The sequence below is a fragment of the Elephantulus edwardii genome, unplaced genomic scaffold (genome assembly GCF_000299155.1).
Source record: "Elephantulus edwardii isolate Elephantulus edwardi_28Jun2011 unplaced genomic scaffold, EleEdw1.0 scaffold00168, whole genome shotgun sequence".
In the NCBI taxonomy this organism is placed as follows: Eukaryota; Metazoa; Chordata; class Mammalia; order Macroscelidea; family Macroscelididae; genus Elephantulus; species Elephantulus edwardii.
This window is the reverse complement of record NW_006399918.1, coordinates 7,390,121-7,413,136: the sequence shown is the minus strand read 5'-3', so window position 1 is coordinate 7,413,136 and position 23,016 is coordinate 7,390,121. Positions and strand designations below refer to the sequence as shown.

The 23,016-nt window shown below is 40.7% G+C and overlaps 1 protein-coding gene and 3 pseudogenes across 2 annotated transcripts; 2 read left to right on the top strand and 2 right to left on the bottom strand.

Moving 5' to 3' along the window:
* Positions 1 to 205: 205 nt before the first annotated feature.
* On the bottom strand, positions 206 to 1,266 carry PCP4L1 (Purkinje cell protein 4 like 1). Its single transcript, XM_006895553.1, has 3 exons — positions 1,240 to 1,266; positions 941 to 995; positions 206 to 348 (listed from the first exon to the last, which is right to left on the bottom strand). Exons 1-3 carry the CDS (start codon positions 1,264 to 1,266, stop codon positions 206 to 208), a joined length of 225 nt encoding a protein of 74 aa, XP_006895615.1.
* A 5,723-nt stretch (positions 1,267 to 6,989) lies between these two features.
* LOC102852285 lies at positions 6,990 to 7,833 on the top strand (annotated as a pseudogene).
* Positions 7,834 to 13,676: 5,843 nt separating this feature from the next.
* Positions 13,677 to 17,300, bottom strand: LOC102851190 (annotated as a pseudogene).
* A 1,724-nt stretch (positions 17,301 to 19,024) lies between these two features.
* LOC102851872 lies at positions 19,025 to 19,918 on the top strand (annotated as a pseudogene). The gene has a single exon (XR_438953.1). The product of XR_438953.1 is annotated as a protein MEMO1-like (transcript).
* The last annotated feature ends 3,098 nt before the right edge of the window (positions 19,919 to 23,016 follow it).

Below are 23,016 nucleotides of genomic sequence, written 5' to 3'. Positions count from 1 at the left end.
GGCAAGTGGCTACCAGCCTAAGTCTTTATCTTCCCCAAGTTCCTTGTGCCTCTACTGCTGTGATGGCTTGAGGGGGCCAAAGAAAATATGGGGGTTAAATTTGCCTCAAGAGGACAAGGACAAAGGGACAAAGATCCATAGAAGTCAGGGCTGTGGAAAAGGGGAGCGAAGGGAACAGGATGAGGGGACAAGACTGGTCAGTCATTCAGGAGCTGGGATCCTTTTTCCTTTTCTGGAATCGCCGGAACTTGCCCTGAATGGCAAGAGCAGCCTTCTCTGTTTCTGGTGCTGTCAGATCAATGTCAATCTCCTCTTCTTCTTCAGCCTTCTTGGCATTGCCAGCTTTCCCTGCAGACAATTGTGAGACTCATTAATGAATATGCGTGACCTCATCATCACCAGTTTTCAGATCCCAGAGACAGAGTTTAGATCTGCTTTGTGCAGGACTCCATGAGGTTCCCTAGTTAGGAGTAAGAATGCTTGATAATGCTTCTAAAAGTCAGGCACTTTGAGTGGAAATTAGCTGTGTTTCCTCAGGGGTGCTTTGCTATTCTAGGCCCAGAATGACAAGTATCTTCTATTACCATGGCTTTCTACATTCCAGGTCCCAAGGCACCCACTCTCCCCAGCATCTCCTCATGCTTTGACTGAGACAGTGGTTGAGATGATCTGATGAGTTTCTTCTTATTTTTGGGTCTGTCTCCCATAATCATCTCAGAGTTAATTTCTAAAATAAGAGTAAATACAAATAGATTTTTGTCTTACAAAAAAGGGAGAAAGAGCCATAGACACGGCTATTCTAGAACAGTCTTTTGTTTCTCTTAATTACATTCCTATTCCTACAACTTGTGCCTTTAGGATTTCCCAATTTTACAGTCCTACTTGTTGTCATGTTCCTATATCACCTGCTCTGTCAATTGCTTAACCCAACATCACTCACCCTTTTCCTCTGGGCCTGGTGCCTGGTTGGTTGCTGGGGATGTTTTGGTGTTCAGCTGTGGAGAAAAAGAAGATAATACTAGGTATTTATGAAGTATGCCATTTTCTTAAGCCCACTATATACTTGAAACTTCCTATTATTAGGTGTATTTCCTTAATACTGTCAAGAAGCTGATTTTTAAATCTGAGAAGGAAAATAATAAAACTTAGTTTAACAAACATTTATTTGCAGTAGGAGAAAGCACACAAAAAGCTATGTGCAGAGAGAGGTGAAGGAATTAGGAAAGTTCTAGTGGGAACCTGAAAAGGAGAAGTAATAGTGGACATGGGTCAATGGTGATTAATTTTATAAAACACAATGTATGAGAATGACAATGTGAAACACAGTGTGAATGTAGGAGTGCATGGAACACAATGCATATAAATGAAACACAATGTATACGACTTTTGTAGGTAAGCCAATATAACCACCTGGCAAACTGACTGGAAGAGATCTAAATTTTTTCCCATTCCAAAGAAAGGCGATCCGACAGATTGCAGAAATGATCAAACAATCTCATACAAGATTCTGCTGAAGATTACCCAAAAACGACTGGAATAGCACATCAACAGAGAACTGCCAGATGTGCAGATTGGTTTAGAAGAAGCAGTGGTAATATGGACATTAAAGCTAATGTTAGATGGACCTTGGCTGAAAGCAGAGAGTACCAGAGGAATGTCTGTTTCATTGACTATGCAAAGGCATTTGACTGAATGAATCACAAGAAATTGTGGCTAACTTGGAAGCCCAGAACACTTGGTTGTGCTTATGCGAAACCTATACTTGGACTAGGAGGCAGTCGTCAGAACAGAGCAAGGAAACAATGCATGGCTCAAAATTGGGAAGGGTGTACACCAGGGATGTGTCCTATCTCTATACCTTTTCAATCTATATGCAGAACAGATTATTTAGGAGGCTGGGCTCTATGAGGAGAAGTGTGGCATCAGGATTGGAGGAAGACTCATCAACTATCTGCATTATGCAGATGATACAACTCTGCTTGCTGAAACTAGGGAGAACCTGAAGAGCTTGCTGCAGAAGGTCAAGGACTGCAGCCTTCAATATGGATTGAAGCTCAACATCAAGAAAACAAAGACTGTCACCACTAGGCTGATTGGCAGCATTTTGATAGATGGTGAAGAGATTGAGATTCTTAATAGCTTTAGTTTGCTTGGTTCCACAATCAACTCTCTTGGTACCAGCAGCCAGGAAATTAAAAGATTAATTGAACTGGGGAAGTCTGCTGTCAGAGACCTCTCCAAACTACTGAAGAGCAATGATGTCAGTATGGAGACTAAGGTGTGCCTGATACAGGCCATGGTCTTTGTAATTAATTGCTATGCATCAGAGAGCTGGACAATGACTAGGGATGATAGAAGGAGAATTGATGCCTTTGAGCTGTGATATTGGAGAAGAGTATTGAATATGTCATGGACTGCTAAGAGAATTGTCCTAGAGACGGTGAGGTGAGACAGGCTGCTCCTTGGAGGCAAGAATTCTGAAGCTTCTTTGGATATGTTGCAAGGCAGAACCAGCCCTTGAAAAGGAACATCATGCTTGGGAGGTTGGAGGGACAGCACAGGAGAGGAAGACCCTTGATGAGATGGATTGATTCAGTGTCTGGAATAATGGGGTAGGTGTGTCAGAGACAATAAGATTGGCACAAGATAGAGCAGGGTTTAGGGCTACTGTACATAGGATCATCATGAGTCACAGGTGACTCAATGGCACATAACTACAAACAACATCATGCCCAGACAGAGTTCACTTTATAGTAGATACAAAAGAAAATAAACAAATGAAGTCATCAATATTTTAGCTTGTGATAAGGCCTATTAAAAATATAGAGCAAGGGAGACAGTAAGTGCTAGGAAGGGAATAGATACAGTTTTATGTGGGTGGTCAAGAAAAGCTTTTCTGAAAGGTAGTATTTGAGCCAGGAAAGGAAGGAATAAGGGTTGTGGACCGGAGGTGGGGAGGTAGTGGGGGAGTGGCATTGTGAGAACTTTCAAGAGTCTAGGGTGGGAATGTGCCTTGGCTATTTGAGAAACAACAAGAGGCCAGCTGGAGTGGAGAGAGGAAAGGGGCAATATGAATGGAGATAAAATCAGAGATACTGGGACAGTAGAGGCAAATTCTTTAGTAAGTAGTTTGACTATACAAGTGAGAAGAGAAACCACTGGAATCTTCTGTACACACAGAAGGGATGTGAGCGGGAGCAGGAAAATCAGCAGGAAAGTTATTGCAAAAAAATACATGAACATGTAGGAAATTATGATAATTTGGACTTATTGAGACATTAGTTTAAGTGGTGGTGTGAGAAAGAAAGGACGACAATTCCAAGGTGTTTTGCCTGAAGAACTGAAAGCATGAAGTTGCCCTTCTTTGAGTGGAGAAAATGGCAGGAAAGTAAAGAGAGGATGAGGCTTGGTTTCGGACATGTTACATTTGATTCATTCTCCAAAAGAATCTGTTTCTATTCATAGTTGGATATTCAAGACAAGTTGAAGAGAAAGGTCTGGGTTAGGGATATAAACTAGGGATTTATTTTCATGGATAGTATTTAAAGCCATTTAGATGAAGTCAAAGACCATTATATCACATCTTAGACAATGTTCTATATCCTACTTTAACAAACAGTGACTGGGATCTTAGATTTGTGAGCGGCCACCTAAAGTACAACTATTGATGTCTCCTTGTCCAAAACAAAGAGAGAAAAGAAAAACAAAGATGGATGGAAGCAGTTGGTTCAGAAGACTAATAATACACCACTGGAATATCAACCTCTAAGACCACAAACCTGGAAGAACTAGATGGCACCACTAGGATCTCAGAAGAAGGTCCTAGACAGGATGGGACTGAAATATGTGGAACAAAGCTCAAAAACATAAAAATAGCCAAGCTTGCTAGTCTAATATCCACTGTTAGAATAACTAAGACTATAGCTCTTTCTTAGTCACCCTTTGAACCCACAATAAAACTCAACTTTCAAACAATATCACCCTTTTTTTTCCCCTTGTTGTGTACCATCAAATTGGATCTAACAGGCACAGGAAAAGATTGCTCCTCCTTCTTGAGCCACATGTCTTCATGACTTCAGGATTGCAGCACCAGCTTCTTGCCATTAGGCCACCAGAGATCCCTACAATATCACTATTGTTGTTGTTGTTATATGCTGTCGAGTCACTTGCGACTCATAGTGACCCTATGTACAACAGCTCTAAATTCTGCTCTGTCGTGTGCCAATCTCATTGTCTCCGACACACTCATCCCGATTGCCCCGTCACTGACTCAATCCACCTCATAGAGGGCCTTCCCCTCCTGCGCCTGCCCTCCACCCTCCCAAGCATGATGTCCTTCTCCAAGGACTGGTCTCTCCTTAAAACATGACCAAAGTAGGTCAGACGAAGCCTCAGAATCCTTGCCTCCAAGGAGCAGCCCCATTTAACCCTCTCCAGGATGAATCTGTTTGTTTTCTTAGCAGTCCATGGTACCATCAGCACTCTTCTCCAACACCAAAGCTCAAAAGCATCAATTCTCCTTCTATCCTCCCTGGTCATTGTCCAGCTCTCTGATGCATAACAAGTGATTGCAAAGACCATGGCCTGTACCAGATGCACCTTAGTCTCCAGAGACAAACCGTTGCTCTTCAGTACTTTAGAGAGGACCCTAACAGCAGACTTTCCCATCGCAATATATCTTTTTTTTTTAATTACTATTAAATTTTATTAGTTTTAGTGAACATTTACAGAGATTTTGGGTTTTCATTCATTCAATGTTGCACTGTTTTCTCTACCCTCCTCCCCAGTTTGTTCTTCTCCCCCCCCGAATGTCTGTTTTAATTGTCCAATTGCCACAGTGCTTGTCAAAGCCAGTTCTGATTAATCTCCTTTGTCAATGTGTCCTTTGCCATTCCCTATCACTCCTCCCTGAGAGAGATTTCACCCTGATTCATAAGGAAAAGGGGATGGCGTATTCTCTTAGCTACTTCCTGCTGAAAAGGGGCACTGTGGGTTTCAGGGTGAAGATCTTCTCTCACTACTCTAAAGGGCTCCTTTGGCAGTGGGAAACACATAGACTATTATCTTTTAATTTCCTGGCTGCTGGTGCCAAGAGTGTTGATTGTGGAGCCAAGCAGACTAAAGCTGTGCACAATCTCAATCTCTTCACCATCCATCCTGATGTTGCCATTTGGTCCAGTGGTGAGAATCTTTGTCTTCTTGACATTGAGCCTCAATCCATATTGAAGGTTGTAGTCCCTGACCCTCAGCAGCACGTGCTTCAGGTCCTCCTCAGTTTCAGCAAGCGGGGTTATGTCATCTGCATAATGCTGATTGTTGATAGATCTTCCACCAATCCTGATGCTGCATTTCTCTTCATAGAGCCCAGCCTCCCAGATGATCTGTTCTGCATAGAGGTTGAAAAGGTATGGAGACAGGACACATCCCTGGCATATGCCCTTCCCAATTTTGAACCATGCAGTATTTCCTTGCTCTATTCTGACGACTGCTTCTTGGTTCAAGTATAAGTTTCACATTAGCATGATCAAGTCTTCTGGGATTCCCATTCTTCTCAGAGTCAGCCACAGTTTGTTATGGTCCACATAGTCAACCACCTTTGCATAGTCGATGAAGCACAGATAGACATTCCTCTGGTACTCCCTGCTTTCAGCCAAGATCCATCTAACATTAGCTACAATATCCCTAGTACACGACCCCTTCTAAACCCATTAAGTGAACAATAACACAAAGGAGGTACTCATTACTTAGAACAATCAATCATAAAAATCAAAAGGGCAGTACTTGCCCAGGTAAAAACAAGCCTCAGAAGGCAGGAAGGTGTAGGATAAAAAAAGATCAATGGAAACAAGGACCATTAGGAGGAAGCAGTGAGTGTGGTACATTTGCAAGTATTGTAATTAATGTCCTAAAACAAAATTTGTATGAATAGTTGGAGGTTTTATAAACTGATTGTTTTCTGTAAACTGTTACCCAAATTATAATTAAAAATATGTCTGAGGTAAAAAAAACTCAACCAATACAACTATATGAGATCATCAAGGAAAGAGTTGAGACAGGAAAAAAAAGAGGACCAAGTTCTGGTGTATTCCAGTGATTCAAGCAGTCATTCGCTCATTGCCCTAGAGTCAGAACCAACTCACAGCTGACCCTTTAGTGGATACATCACATGGGAAGGGATTGTCTATATTTTTCCCTTGGAACCACTGCTGGATTCAAACCAATAGAGTTGGAAAGATTAAAGTATATAAAGATGAGAATAAATATAAATAAACAAGTAAAAAGAAGCCAGATACAAGAAAAACAAAGATAATGTAGTAATTTAGAAAATGCAGTAATTTAGAACCCAAAGGGTGAAAAAAAAATCTTTCACGAATAAGGAAGTGGCTAACGGTGTTAAATTCTGCAAACTAACCTTTCTTCATACCTATTCAATCTATATGCTGAACAAATAATTCATAAAGCTGGACTCTACGAAGAAGAATGTGGTATCAGGATTGGAATGCCGATGACACAACCTTTTTTGCTGAAAGTGAGGAGAATATGAAACACTTGTTGCAGAAGATCAAGGACCATAGCTTTTGGTATGGATTACTTTTCAACATCAAGAAAACAAAAGTCCTCACCACAGGGCCAACAGTCAACATTATAATAGATGGAGAAAGGCCTGAAGCTGTAAATAATTTAATCTTCCTTGGATCAACAATCAACATCTTTAGTACCAGCAGCAAGAAATCAGGAGGCTAGAAGGTAGGCTGGCACTGGAAAGGTTGTGACAGCTCTGAGCTCTCGGGATTATCTTTGTGACAATGCAAAGTTAAGAAAGAGTCACAAGACCCTCCTCTTTCATCCCTGAGAAATGAAGGTGCAGTTGGAATTTCTCTGCCCAATATTAAAAATGAAACAAATAAAGGATAAAGTATTTTATGAAACACATCTTCAATCAAGTATAACATTTGATGCTTAGCATCTAGCCCCCTTGTGCCCTCACTATGCCAGCAGCTAATGTAGATCATAGCCAAAGAATTTGTGAAGTTTGGGCTTGAAACTTGGATGAAGACGTGAAGAAAATTCGTCAAGTTATCGGAAAATATAATTACATTGCTATGGATCCAGAGTTTCCAAGTGTGGTTGCAAGACCTATTGGAGAATTCAGGAGCAATGCTGACTATCAATAGCAACTTTTGCGATGTCATGTAGACTTGTTAAAGATAATTCAGCTGGGACTGACGTTTATGAATGAGCAAGAATACCCTCCAGGAACATCAACATGGCAATTTATTTTTAAATTTTATTTGACAGAGGACATGTATGCTCAGGACTCTATAGAACTACTAACATCATCAGGTATCCAGTTTAAAAAACATGAAGAGGAAGGAATTGAGAGCCAGTACTTCACAGAACTTCTTATGACATCAGAAATAATCCTCTGTGAAGGGGTTAAATGGCTATCATTTCATAGTGTTTATGACTTTGGCTATTTAATAAAAATCCTGACCAACTCTAATTTGCCTGAAGAAGAACTTGACATTTTTGAGATCCTTCGACTGTTTTTTTCCTGTCATATATGATGTGACGTACCTCATGAAGAGCTGCAAAAATCTCAAAGGTGGATTATAGGAAATTGCTGAGCAGTGAGAGCTGGAGAGAATAGGACCACAACATCAGGCAGGATCTGATTCACTGCTCACAGGAATGGCCTTTTTCAAAATGAGAGAAGATCATATTGATGATGCCAAATATTGTGGTCATGTGTATGGTACTGGTTCTGGTTCATCCTATGTACAGAATGGCACAGGGAATGCATATGAAGAGGAAGCCAACACGCAGTCATGACATGAAATAGCTATTTTTATTTTTATTGTATCTGAACCACACACATGCTTGTATATAGGTTTTATGTCTGGTTGAATCCCTTGGACAGTAAACAGTATCTTATTTTTCCCTTTGATAGTCTCATTTTCAACATTTGAGTACTAAATATAACCATCCCTGTCTCAGGTTTTAATAAATAGAAAAGCATTCAGGCTAAAAAAAAAAGAAAATAAAATCAGGAGATGTATTGCATTCGATGAGTATGCTGTCAGGGACCTCTCAAAAATGCTGAAGAGCAATTATGTCAGTTTGAAGACTAAGGTGTGCCTGATTCAGGCCATGGTCTTCTCAATTGCCTAGTATGTGTCAGAGAATTGGAAAATGAATGTATGATAAAAGAAGAATTTACACCTTTGAATCATGGTACTGGGGAAGAGCACTGAATATCCCATTGGACTGGCAAAAGAACAAATAGGTATGTCTTGGAGAAGGTACACTCAGAGAAGCCTCACTTTTCACACTTTGGATGTGTAGTTAGGTTAGGCTATTCCTCTGAAAGGGGTATCATGCTTGGAAAGATGAAGAATCAGGGAAGGAGAGGAAGACCGCCAAGGAATTGGACTGACATGGTAACTTCAGCAATGGGCTCAAATTTGTCAGAGATGATGACAATGGCACAGGATAGGGCAAAGTTCAGGTTGGCTGTTTAAAGAGTTGCTATGAGCCATACTTGACTTGATGGCACCTAACAATAACAACAATGACCTAGCAAGATGAAGACTAAGAATTGACCATTTGGGTTTAGTTGGTTTGGTCTTTAACTTTTTATTGTGATCTGAGTGAAAGTTTACAGAACAATTTGGTTTTTCATCCAACAGTATGTGCATTCTTTGTTTCATGACCTTGGCTAAAATCCTCACAATGCAATAACTCTCTTTCTACTTCTTCCCTGTGTTTATGATTCCATTCTGCCTTCTCACCCTATGAGCTTTATCCCTTAGAGCCTCATCTCAAATGGTTAATTATTCTAAGGAGTGTTCTAAGTACCTCCCCAGTGTTATCATTCACCCCTTGGGCCCAAAGGTGAGCTCAGTTCCAAGCCAATAGTGTGGCTGAAGCCATAATCTTGGGTGGGGATGGTATAAAGGGAACATCAGTCTCTATTAGCCCAGTAAGAGTGCATAGTCTTTTTTTAGAAGTTATTTTACTTCTGTTCCACGTTTTCCTTCCACTCTATCCAGGACCCTCTATTGATATCCTTCTTTGACTAGTGAATGTTGCTCCATGGAGGAGATCACTGGTGACATTTGCAAGAGAAGTTTCAATGGAGTGAGAGCACAGAAATCTAATGAAAGTGGTTCAGGAGAGAAAAGGAAGAGAAGAATTAAAATAGCAAATATATGAGGAGTTCTATAGAAAGGAGCATAAAAAGAGGGGTACAGCTTGAGAGGAAATAGGGTCACAAGAGGATTTTAAGATGGCAGTAGTTAAGAATCATTTGTATTATGATGAGAATGATCTAGTTGAGAAGGAAAATGATCTAGTAGAGAAAGATCATTGCTAGAGTAGAAAAGAGAGGATGATGTTCTAATGTATATGTAACAGGGTAGCCTTGAATGGGAGCTCAAATAGATCATCCACAGAGAAAGCAGAGCATATGTGCCCAAATACAGGCAAGTGGAAACATTTGTAACGTATTTCCTAATTGTTTCCGGTTTTGCAGTTAAATAGGTAACAAAGTAATTGAAGATGAAGGAGGTATTGAAGGATGAACATAGGGGAAAGAAGGTAGGAGCAAAGTAAGAAAGGAAGTTCTGATGGCCTAGTGGGTAAGGAGCTGCGCTGTCAATTCAAAGGCAATTAGTTCAAATCCATCAGCTACTCTGAAAGTAGAGTGAATTGATTAGGCTTGCTGGGAAGCAGGAAGGCCTCAAATTTAGTACAAGGTCATGATATTGAAGTGAAATTAGTTAGCTAGCATATCTGTTTTTCCCCAGTCACCTTACTGATCAGATGGAGAGTTAGATCAAACATAATAATGTTTCTCTTTCCCAGAATCATATGAATAAGAGTTGCCATATCTGTGCATTCCTTAAGTTTTGAGACAGAATCACTCTCGTAGACATCTTGGTGCCCTTAGATTCTGTTTATTCATTTCACAATTTTGAGCACTTATTGCTCAAAATACAAGAACTGATTAGTGTTACAAATGTTCTCATAACCAAACCTTGGAACAATTCACTGGAGTATGTGATATTATCTCTATTTTATAGGTGCAACATTTGTTGAATGTGTGATGGTTAATATTGTGTCAATGTGGCCATAATCCTCTGTCTGATGACTATCCTGCTGCTGTAAATCTAACTTCCATGGTGTTAATGAAGCAGAGTCAGAGCCAGTTCTGCAATGATGTGATCAGCCTGACCTGATGAAGAGGAAGTCTCCCTAGGAGTGTGGCCTGCACAAATGTACACACTTTTTGGCAAAGCAAAAGGTTTCCGCTCATACTGAATCTGGCTAGTGAGCTCCAGATTTGACCTTCTAGTCTTCGATCTTGACAACCTGACATTAGATGGGTCAGCCTCTAAAGTTTACAATCCAAGAAGTCAATGACGTAGACTCATTAGCCACCCAGACAATGCTCTCCAGACATCTGACCTGCAGGCCCAGAATTTGCCTGCCTCTACAAGCCATTTCCTTGAAATGTCTCTCTTGACATACAGATATATTTTTCATATGTATTGTTGTTGTTAGGTGCCATCGAGTTGAGTACAGTGCATAACAACCCTTTGAACAACAGATCTGAACCCTGGCCTATCCTGTGCCACCCTCACACTTCCTGATACTAGAGCCCATTGTGGCAGTCACTGTGTCAATTCACCAGATTGAAGATCTTCCTCTCCTTCACCAATCAAGCATCATGTCCCTTTGTACTTTGGAGAGGTCCTTAACAACAGATTATCCCAAGACAATATGTCTTTTGATTTCTTGACTGCTACCAATGGTGTTGATTGTGGACCAAAGTAAAACTAAATCATTGATAATATCAATTTTTTCTTCATATATTATGATCTTGCCAATTGATATAGTGGTAAGGGTTTTATTTTCTTGATGTTGAGATGTAACTTATATTAAGAGTATAGGTTTTTATACTTTGATTATACACACACACACACACACACACACATTTGTTGTTCTTGCGTGCCATGAAGTTGGAACTGACTCAGAGCTGATCCTTTTCAGAGGTAGTAAATTGCATGGGAGAAGATTACCCACCCTTCTCCCACAGAACAGCTGGTGGATTTGAACCATGTGCCTTTGGGATTGCAGTTGTTGTTATGTGCCGTTGAGTCACCTACTACTCAGAGCAACCCTATGCACAATAGCTCTGAACCCTGTCCTATCCTGAGCCAATCTCACTGTCTCCAACATGCTTGCCCCTATTACCTCAAGAACTGTCAATCCATCTCATCCAGGGTCTTCCTCTCCAGCATTGTGTACACACACACACACACACACACACACACACACACACACATTCTAAGATCTAGTGGCCTGGCTGTAAAGAGCTGTGCTGCCAATTTAAAGGTATACTGTTCAAATCCATCAGTTGCTCCAAGGGAGAAAGATGAGCAATTTCCTGTGCAATTTACCACCTCAGAAAACCTGCCAGAGGGTCAGCTGTGGGTCATTTCCAACTTGATAGTACATAACAACAACAACAACAACATTTATATATCTGGAGTTCTGGTAGCCTAATGGTAAGGAGTTTCCCTGCAAACCCAAAGGCACATGGTTTGGATCCACCAGGCGCTCCATGGGAAAAATATGGCCAGGATGCTCCTATGAGAACTCCTCTGAAATTTCTCTGGAGGGTCAGATATGTGTCAGCTTTGACTTAATGGCACATCACAATAACATATACATATCCCCCCGCCCCCCAACACTATTCCAGTGAGTTTGAGTTTTATCACATGAGAGGAGATTGCCTCTCTTTCTTCAGAGGAGCAGCCGGTGGACAGCAATGAGTGAAAAAAAGCTCCAGCATTCATAAAACAAATGTCAGCTAGTGACAAGTGCTATGAAAGAAAATAAAACATAATAGTCTGAGAAAGAATTTCTGAAGATTGACACTTGGGTAGAGGCTTGAATGGTATATAAACAGTGAGCTATATTATGTCTTGTAGGAGAGCTTTCCAGGCAGATGAAACATCAAGTGGAAAGTCCCTGAGGCAAGATTATGTCTGGCATGTTTAAGGAAGTATAAGAAAACCAGCCTGGTTGGAGCTAAGTGAACAAGGGAGAGGGTACAAGAAATTATGTCAGTTAGGCAACCAGATTATACATGTCTTTATATTAAGACATGACTTTACATTTTTTTTCTGGGTTAATGGAAATGGGTATTTGTAAAAACAGTGCCGCTAATACGGGGCAGCATAATCTGACCTGCACTAACTTTAAGGAGAAGAATCCTTAGAGTTAGCTCTTAATCCTTTATTTCCACTAATTCTAATGCAGGAAATCTCCTTCTAAGGGAAAGAATCAACATCAACATTATACAACTGATCCCTAAAAGGTCAAATATGCCCCCACACATTGGCTCCTACTTCTATCAATTCAAACACCAACCACCCTTCTCAGGATCCACTAGCTCATCACAATGGCTACACAGAACTCACAGCCAGTATTCAACGATTGTAATGCTTATTAGTTGAGATTCAGATTTGAAAGAGTCAGAATACAATTATTCAGTCAGGATAGCTTCTTGGACGTGATCATAGGTCCTCTGATCTTCAGCCTTACCGGGCCTCCCTCAACTCTGGGTCATTTTTACAAAACTCTTAGATTGACAATTACAGAATCTACCTGAGAGACCTATAGAAAGCCTGGGCCTTTCTGTGGGGCAGCACTTCTGGTTCAGCTGTCTCATGCTGGAATCTGATTCTCTGTCATCTTTGCTGCTGCTGCTACTGCTGCTGCTGCTGCTGCTAATGGTCTGGTCTGGTTTGGGTCTCCATCTAGAGACTCTAGCCTGTGCTTCTTTGATTGAATTTACCAGTGCCTCCATAGGTGAAAATGAGCAGTCTACTCTCTTGTAATTTACAGCCTACAAAAACCTGCTGGAGGTTCAACTATGTGTCAGTTCTGAGCAGGTATGAATGAGAGATACAATAAAAATAGTAGGCTACCAATGATCTGAAGTGGTAAGAGGGAAATGAACTTTGCAGTTTTAATCCAGTGGGAATACCCTTGAATTTCTAATCTTCCAAGAGTGATAGATAGCACCAGTCCTAAGGAAGGGTGATCAACACAACTGCCAAACTATGGCATAGGAAATGCTTATTTTCCAGTTTAACTTTGATTTAGCATGACCTAGTTCACATGATTTTTGCTTTAGTAAGTTTTTCCTTATAGGCTAGAATTTTGAAGCTCCATCTCACATACTTTGGTCATGTGGCCAGAAGCAGGACATCATGCTCAGAAGGGTGGAGGGACAGTGCAGGAGAAGACCCTGGATGAGAGGGATTAATACAATGACTGGGGCAATAGAGGTTGATGTGTTGAAATTAGTGAGACTGGCTCAGGACTGGGCAGATTCAGAGCTGTTGTACAGAGGGTCTCTATGAGTCACAGGAGACTCAACAGCACATCACAGCAACTATCACTCAAAATATCAGGATCACTTGGCCAACAGTACTTTTTTTAGGTTTTAGCCCAAATGATAAATATACAAGAACATGACAGAAGAATATGAGAATGGGTTTTATTGTTTTATTAAGAGTACTGAATGTGGGAGAAGAATTGACATAAATTGGTATTATGACTTGTGGATGAGGGATCATTATCATCATAGAGAACTCGACTTAGTAAAATTTTAGGTGACCAGTGATTTTGCCAATTAAGTCTGTTGGTCCCAGCCCAATTCCCAAGATGTCCTAGAGCCTGGTATAATCTGAGTGCATTCAGTATCTTGGATTAAATTTATAATTAGTCCTAGCATTCTGGCATTGGCCAGTAATTCAAGTAATGTTTCTTTATCACTGGCTTTGACTACACCTTTGGGTTGGCCATAGTATTCTTATTCTTTGAGCAATTCAAATTCTTTGAATTTGCTTGTAGGCAAAAGCAGCAGCATATGAGCACTGGGCAGTCACTTTTCATTTCTCCATCTTTTAGTCATTTTTATCATTTTGTATTCTCCACTCTCTCCTAAGATGTTGGCTTCAGTCCTGGTCTTTATGTCTTGTTCACCAGGTTTCTGGGGCTCATTCCAAAGCCTACACAGAGGCCTTAGGCCAGGCACATGCATGCCACGAACAACTCCAACTCCAACAGCCAAGCTAAGTGTGCCAAGATAAGCCAGGTAAGCCATAACCAAGGATTTAGAGAGCTTCTAGATTTCTGCTCTTCCTCCTCACTCGTGCTGTTCCTTTTTCATTTTCTACATTTTTATGATAAAATAAGCAGAGTGTGTACATGCATTGTGATTAAAGATACCTCTTTCAAAGGGCTTTCCATTTTTTTTAAAAAAAGCTTTTTTAAATTTTTTTTATTTGTTGTGCCCATCAAATCAGATCCAACTGGCGCAGGAGGAGATTGCCCCTCCTTCTCCAGCAGAGAATCTGGTGGATTCAAACTGCATGCCTTCAGGATTGCATCACAGCCTCTTGCCACTAGGCCACTAGAGCTCCCTAGGGCTTTGCTCTAAAAGGCAGCAGAGAAATTACACAGTAGCTAAGAAAGGATGTAGGGTGTTCTGGTGGCCTAGTGGCAAGAAGCTGCACTGCAATCTCAAAAGCACACTGTTCAAATCCATCAGCTGCTCTGTGGGAGACGGATGGGCAATGTCCTCTCATGCAATTAACTGCCTCTGAAAACCCACCAGAGAGAGTCAGCAATAGGCCAGTTCTGACTGGATGGTACACAACAACAACAGGAAAGGATGCAGGATCAAGAAAAGATATTTTGACAAGACAGGAGACATAATGTATTTGGATGCTGATGGAAATTATTTCATATGGAAGGAAGAATTGATGATTCAATAGAGAGAGGAGATAACTGCTAGAGTTATGGCTTGAGCAGGACAGAGGAAATGGACCTACTCTTTGAGTGAATGAGTTAGCCTCACAAATACAGTTAATTCATGACACAAGATCAAAGCCATAGGATAGAAGTAGAGATGCAAGCAAAGTGGCAGATGTAATGATAATAAATAAAGGTTCTTTTCTTGATTGCTTCTGTTTTCTTAGCAAAATAAAGAATGTGGTCAGCTGAGAACAAACAAGGGGCAGGAATTATTAAAGGTCTCAAGTGAGAGGAAAAGGAGTGAAATAAACATCGAGGAAGGTGATAGTAAATGAGCCGCAGTAAGATTATGAGGCAGTTACAGAGTTTAAGTGAAACCAGTCGAGACAGTGTCCCTATTTTCCTTTACTTCATGCCATGCACTGTCCCTTTTAATCTCCTGAAATTGCTAAGGAGATGTTACTTCTTATTTCACAGCTAAAGAAAGAGATGCTAAGGCTCTTTCACCAAATCAAAGTTACTACTAAAGAACAGTGGATCTGACATGCACCAGAGATGCATCTTGTGTCCATACCTTTTCAATCTACATATGGAACAGATCATCAGGAAGCTGGACTTTAAGAGGAGAAATGTCGCATCAGGATTGGAGGAAGACTCATTAACAACCTGAGTTATGTAGATGCTACAATCTTGCTTGCTGAAACTGAGGAGGACTTGAAGCATTTGCTGCAGAGGGTCAAGGACTCTAGTCTGCAATATGGATTGAAGCTCAACATCAAGAAAATGAAGATTCTCACCACTAGGCCAATTGGTAGCATTCTGATAGATGGAGAATGGATTGAGATTGTTAATAACTTCAGTGTGCTTGGTTCCACAATCAACACTCTTGACATCAGTAGTCAGGAAATCAAAAGATGAATTGCATTAGGAAAATCTGCTTTCATGGATTTTTTGCTTGGATCCACAATTAGCACCCTTGGTACTAGCAGTCAGGAAATAAGGAGATCCATTGCACTGGGAAAATCTGAAGTTAGAGACCTCTCCAAATTATGGAGGAATAATGATGTCAGTTTGAGGACTAAGGTGCATCTGACTCAGGCCATGATTTTTCTGATTATTTGCGATGCCTCTGAGAGCTGGACAGTGACTAAGGATGAGCAAGAAAAAATTGATGCCTTTGAGCTGTGGTGTTGGAGAACAGCAATGATCATCCCATGGACAGCCAAGAGAACAAACATGTATGTCATGGGGGGAGTGCAGCTGGAGTGTTCTTTGGAGGCAAAAATGATGAGTCTTTGACTCACATACTTAGGGCTCATTTCTAGGAGGGACTATTCCTTGGAGAGGGACATGATATTGGGAAGGGTGTATGGTCGGTAAAGGATAGGAAGGCCCTTAACCAGGTAGATTAACACAGATAGAGTGACTGCTGCAATGGGCCCTTATGTATCAGAAAGTGTGAATATGGCACAGGATAGAATAAGGTGCAGATCTTTTGTTCATAGGGTTCTATGAGTCATACTTGACTCAATGGCACCTAACAACAACAATGACCTCTCCAGAGTGCTAAAGTGCAATGATGTCAGTCTAGAGACTAAGGTTCACCTGCTCTAGGCCACGGTCTTTGCAATTACCTGTTATGCATCAGAGAGCTGGACAATGATCAAAGAAAACAAAAGCATTGATGTCTTTGAGTTGTGATGCTGGAAAAGAGATCATGCCAAGAGAACTAACATGTCTGTCCTGGAAAGGATGAAGCCAAGGTGTTCCTTGGAGGCAAGGATTTTGAAGCTCCATCTCAAAAATTTTGCATATATTGCCAGAAGAGACCAGTCCTTAGAGAAGGACATTATGCTTAGAAGGGTGGAGGGATAGCACAGGAAAGGAAGATCACGGATGAGATTGATTGACACAGTAACTACAGCAATGGGGGAAGGTGTGTCAGGAACAGTGATTTGGCCCAGGATAGAGTAGAGTTCAGAGTTATTACATAAAGAGTCACTATGAGTCATGATCGACTCAATAGCACATAACAACAATAAATATATAAACATTTCTACTTAAAAATATGGAAGAATATACATAGAAGTAGTTCCTAAAACCCTACAAAATTTTTTTATTTAATTTTTAAAAAAATTTTATTATTATTTTTGTGTGTCTGTGTGTCAAATCAGATCTGACTGGTACAGGAGGAGATTGTCCCTCCTTTCCCACAGAGCATCTGGTGGATTCAAACCATGCGTCTCTGGGATTGCAGTGCAGCTTCTTGCCACTAGGCCACCAGAGCTCCCCTCAGAATTTCTAAGTAGATCCCCTTTGACAAAATGAATGATTCAATAGGAAGAAGGGTCTTTTGGGAGATTTTTTGTTATTCTTTTCCCCCATCATCCCTTTATGCTCAAATTTATTTATACATATGATCAATATACTAGCCCAGTAGTTACCAGGGTAACACTTTTCATTCCGGGATACTGTCATTGCAGAAAGATTGTACATATTGCAAAAAATATGCATCCATAAGTATGTGTAGTAATAGGATAATACTGTTTTCCAGACAAGATAGTCATTGGTCAAGTGACAAGTTCTATAGTCACATACCCTCTGACTTCAAATCCTTTCTCTATTGCCAGTAAATCCCTGGTTCTGATCCTCTTTTTAACCTTTATCCCTCTGTTTGACTCTAAGCCTGTTCCCTTAATCCATCAATTCCTGTCTCTTACTCCAGCTTTGCCCCTTTGGAGAACAGTCTAGATCCTGATTCTAAGTATCTCTCTTCAGGTGGCTCTTTCTTCCTCTACTTTCCTTCTCATATAAAGAAAGTGTGCTAAGACTGAACTGCCCAGGCTGCTCCTTTTCCCTCTGCCATGCCAGCTGCCCCCCTCCTGGATCTCTCCTGAGATTACTGGCCCTGGAACAGAGCCATGGCTCAGCTGCTGCCTGCCTCCCTCTCCCCCTAAAGGGTCCCCAGATCCATTTGGCTTAATGTTATTAAAGGTAATCCAAGAGCCAAGAGCTGAGGTCTCTGCTGGGGAGATCAGAAAAGGGTGTTACAAACAGAACAAAATCTCTATTATCACAATGCGCCTTGAAATCCCTCCAGCCCCTTCTGCTGAAAAGTACCTCCTTCCCCGCCTCCCTCAGCCCTCGCCAGTCATTTCTCAAAATAGCCACTCTGGATTTCTGGATTTAGTTGTTTATGGTTAGCAGAGGGTGGGAGTGAGACTGTTAGGTCACAAGTTGTCATCTCTTATCCTTTATAGAGTACTTAGTACTTTACTGACCTGGTCCCTCCTCAGACCTCCTGTTTATTTTCCAAAAGCTCGACAGTTAGATCAATCAAGGTTCTCTGGTGCATCGAGATGAACCATTGTTGGGCGCCATCAAGTCCACTATGACTTGCCCTGTCCTGTTCCATCTTCAGTCTATAACATGTTCTAGCTGATTGTTACAGTCACTGTGTCAATCCTCCCTTTTGCTGATTCTTTACTTTTCCCAGTATGATGTCTTTGTCCAAGGACTAGTACCAAAATAATAATAAACAGGTGCAGCCAGAATGCTTCCTGGGAGCAAAGAAGACAGATCTTTGCCTGATATATTTTAGGGATATTGATAAGAGAAGATATACCTTGAGAAGGACATTATGCTTGGAAAAGTGTGGAGTCAATGAAAGAGGAAGACCCTAAGAAAGATAAGATTGTCACAGTGACTGCAGCACTGGTTCAAGTATGTTAGCGATGATGATGGCACAGGATAGGACAGAGTTCAGGTCTATTAGTTCATAGGGTTGCTATGAGTCATACTCAACTCAACTGCACCTACCAACAACGACAGTCCCTCCTGGCAACATACCAAAGTATGTGAGATGAACTTTCACCCCACTGTCCTCTAAGGAACATCCTGATGGCACTTCCTCCGAAATAGATTCATTTGTTTGTTCTTTTGGCAGTCCTTGTATATTCAGTACTCTTTGCCAAGACCACTATTCAAAGGCATTAACTCTTCCATCTTCCTATGTGTTCTTCAACTTTCAGATGCGTTGGAAGCAAATGAAAATACTATGGCTTGCTTGGGTCACTTTAGTCATTAAAATTACATTTTGTGGCTGCTGCTGCTGCTGCTGCTGCTGCTGCCGCTGCCGCCGCCTCCTCATTCATCCTCGTGCACCATAGGCGGCACAGGCACCAAGATGTCCAACCGAGTGGTCTGCCGGGAAGCCAGTCACGCCGGGAGCTGGTACACAGCCTCAGGACCTCAGCTGAATGCACAGCTAGAAGGCTGGCTTTCACAAGTACAGTCTACAAAACGACCTGCTAGAGCCATTATTGCACCCCATGCAGGATATACGTACTGTGGGTCTTGTGCTGCCCATGCTTAGAAACAAGTGGATCCATCAATTACCCGGAGAATTTTTATCCTCGGGCCTTCTCATCATGTGCCCCTTTCTCGATGTGCACTTTCCAGTGTGGATATATATAGAACACCTCTATATGACCTTCGTATTGACCAAAAAATTTATGGAGAACTGTGGAAAACAGGAATGTTTGAATGCATGTCTCTGCAGACAGATGAAGATGAACACAGTATTGAAATGCATTTGCCTTATACAGCTAAAGCCATGGAAAGCCATAAGAATGAGTTTACCATTATTCCTGTACTGGTTGGAGCTCTGAGTGAGTCAAAAGAACAGGAATTCGGAAAACTCTTCAGTAAATACCTAGCAGATCCTAGTAATCTCTTTGTGGTTTCTTCTGATTTCTGCCATTGGGGTCAAAGGTTCCGTTACAGTTACTATGATGAATCCCAGGGGGAGATTTATAGATCCATTGAACATCTAGATAAAATGGGCATGAGTATTATAGAGCAATTAGATCCTGTATCTTTTAGCAATTACTTGAAGAAATACCATAATACAATATGTGGAAGACATCCCATTGGGGTGTTACTAAACGCTATCACGGAGCTTCAGAAGAATGGAATGAATATGAGTTTTTCCTTTTTGAATTATGCCCAGTCAAGCCAGTGTAGAAGCTGGCAAGACAGTTCAGTGAGTTATGCAGTGGGAGCACTCACGGTCCACTGAAGCGCAGACTCCTCAGGGATGCCACCTGCACATACTCATACTCTGTCTGGGGTCCCAGCCTAGCCCTTACAAAAGATACTGTTACTGGTTTTGGAAATTCTGAAACCTCAAAGTAATAGAAATTTTCTTCTCTTCTTTTCTAGTAGGTGTAGTCCTTCCTTAATTTCAACTCATTAAAAATGCTTTATTGTTTAGGGCAGTGGAAGGAAGGCTGGCATCAAAAAAGATGGCAGTGTAGAGGCTCAATTGTGGCAGACAGTTTTTGACAGTAACTTGTAAAGCATTTACCATATCCTAAATTTGCACTCTTTGCAGACTTGTGCACATATATTCCGCTTTCAGAATAGTTTTGCAAATTGTACACAAACAAAAGGGTGGAAGCTTTTTAATAAAGAAATGGCATTTATAAATGATCTATATTAGAGATAATAAATCTCCAGTTATAGTCAATTACTATCCATGTTGTACAACAGATACCTTCTATTTTAGTTGCTAATAAAGGGCTACACAACTCAAAAAAAAATTACATTTTGCTCTATAGCACATTTAAAGTGGTATGTGACAGTATATTTTCCTGAGGCAAAATAGTGATTTCTTCTCCTTTCTATTGATTGAATCAAGTTTTATTTTTTTAAAACTACATTCTTTTTTTTTCTAAATTATATTATTATTTTGTGTGTCTGTGTATTGTCAAATCAGATCTGACTGGTACAGGAGGAGACTGTCCCTCCTTTCCCAGCAGAGCATCTGGTGGATTCAAACCATGCGCCTCTGGGATTGCAGTGCAGCTTCTTGCCACTAGGCCACCAGAGCGCCCCAAGTTTTATTTTTTTAAATGTGCACTTGCTTGGATCTGTTCTTGCATCTTCATCAGCAGCTTGAGAATTGCCATCGTTGATGTTTCTGGTGTAAATTACTTGAGCTCTGTGTTTTGAAACCAGCTTGATAAATCCTTTACTTAGCAGCTCCTGAAGGGCTGCCCTGGCCAGGGAACCACAAATCTTCACTCTCTCAGAGACAACAGCAAGTTATAAGCTTACCGTTTGGAACGTCTTTACAGAGTTTGTAATATGTGGCTTTATCAAACAAGATCAGGTTATTTGAGCTTGTCATGAACTTTGCCTTTGGACCAGTTCTTCCTGGCCTTTCCCTAAAATTGTTCACTGGTCTTTGTCCTTCTTTCTCGACTTTGTCTTGTTGTCTTTGGATGGCATTGCAAAGCTCAGAGAAGAGCTACCACAAGTGCAGCCTTGTAAAGATGTCGGACCATGTTTTGATATCTTGATTGTTGCTATCATTCGTGTTGATTGGGAACCCATGTAAAATCAAATCCTAGACAACTTCAATCTTTTCTCCAGCTATTATGATTTTGCCTATTAGTCCAAAAGTAAGGATTTTTGTTTTGATGCTGAGATATAATCCTTATTGAAGGCTGTAGACTTTGATTTAAGTGCTTCAAGTCCTTACTTTCTGTAAGCAAAGTTGTGCCATCTTCTTCTAATCCTGATGCCATATCTTCAAATGGTCCAGCTTCTCAAATTATTTGCTCAGCATAGAGACTGATTTGATATAAAGAAAAGATACAACTCTGACACACACTTTTCTTGATTTTGAACTATGCAGTATTCTCTTGTTCTGTTCAAATAACTGTTTATTGGCATAGGCTTTGCAAGGGCACAATTAAGTTCTGAAATTCTCATTCTTCTCATTGTTACCTATAATTTATCATGAACCATGTACTCTGATGTTATAATGGTAAAAAGTTGTGCTGCCAACCCAAGTGCACACACTAATCTAACAGTTGCTTTGAGGAAGAAACTTGAGCAGTCCACTCGTTGCAGTTTCCTGCCTCTGAAAATCTGCTAGGGGCCAGCCATGAGCTGGTTTGATTCAATGCACATAATAACAACAACATAGTTAAATGTTTTTTTGTGTAGTCAATAAAACACAGGTTTATATTCCTGATATATTCTCTGCCTTCAGCCAAGATCCATCTGACATCAACAATTACACTCACTATTTCATAACTCCTTTACCTAAAGAATAGTCATGTTGTTGCTGTTGTTGTTATGTGCCATCGAGTCATTTGCGACTCATAGCGACCCTATCTATGTACAACAGCCCTAAACTCTGCTCTGTCCTGTGCCAATCGCACTGTCTCCGACACTCCCATCCCGATTATCCCAGTCACTGAATCAATCCACCTCATAGAGGGCCTTCCCCTCCTGCGCCCTATGTACAAAGAATAGTCATACTTAGGGTAAATCAAGAAATGTGGAAGTCCATTCTGGAAGAACCAAAAATCTCATATTCTGGAAGAGTATCTTTCATAAAACCTTACACCTTGAAAAGATGGTGCTGACTCTCGAAATCTTTGACAGGTGAGCCTTTTTTGATCTACCTTCCAATCTTTCATTCTACTAAAGTATGATCACAAACTTTCTAGGTACTCTTTTTGTTTCTTTCAATAATGAGCTCTTTGGACCAGAAAAAAAAATTAGCAAATAGTTTAGGGGAACTGAAAAAACTTACTTAATCTTATTTTATTAATGACTTAACATACTTAAAACTGACTAGGTACCAGTCAAAGAGCTCTGGTGGCTTAGCAGTAAGGAGTTACATTGCCAACTCAAAGGCATGTCATAGAAAGATGGGCAGTTTCTTCCCATGAGATTTACTACTTCTGAGAAAATGCTAGAGAGTCAGCAATGAGTCTCTTCCAACTTGGCAGTAAATATATAACAAGGCACCAGTCAAGGAATCCCAGTTGTGTAGTGCATTATGTGTCAGGCTGGTAACAGAAAGGTTAGCAGTTCAAATGCACCAGATACTCCATGGGGGAAAGATGGGTGCTGTCTTCCCATAAAGATTTACAGCCTTGAAATCTGATAGAATCTCTATGAGCTGGCAATGGATTCATGTGTCATTCATTTTTCTAAGCATTTTATAGGATGAAGAGTCCTAGGGATCATGATATTCTACCATTCCCACTGTTAGGCAGCTGTATTCAAGACCCTTGCCTCTTAATCTTTAATTCTTTTTTTTTTTTTTTTAAATTTAGGTTGTTTATTTTTCATTTCAATGAACATCTACAGAGA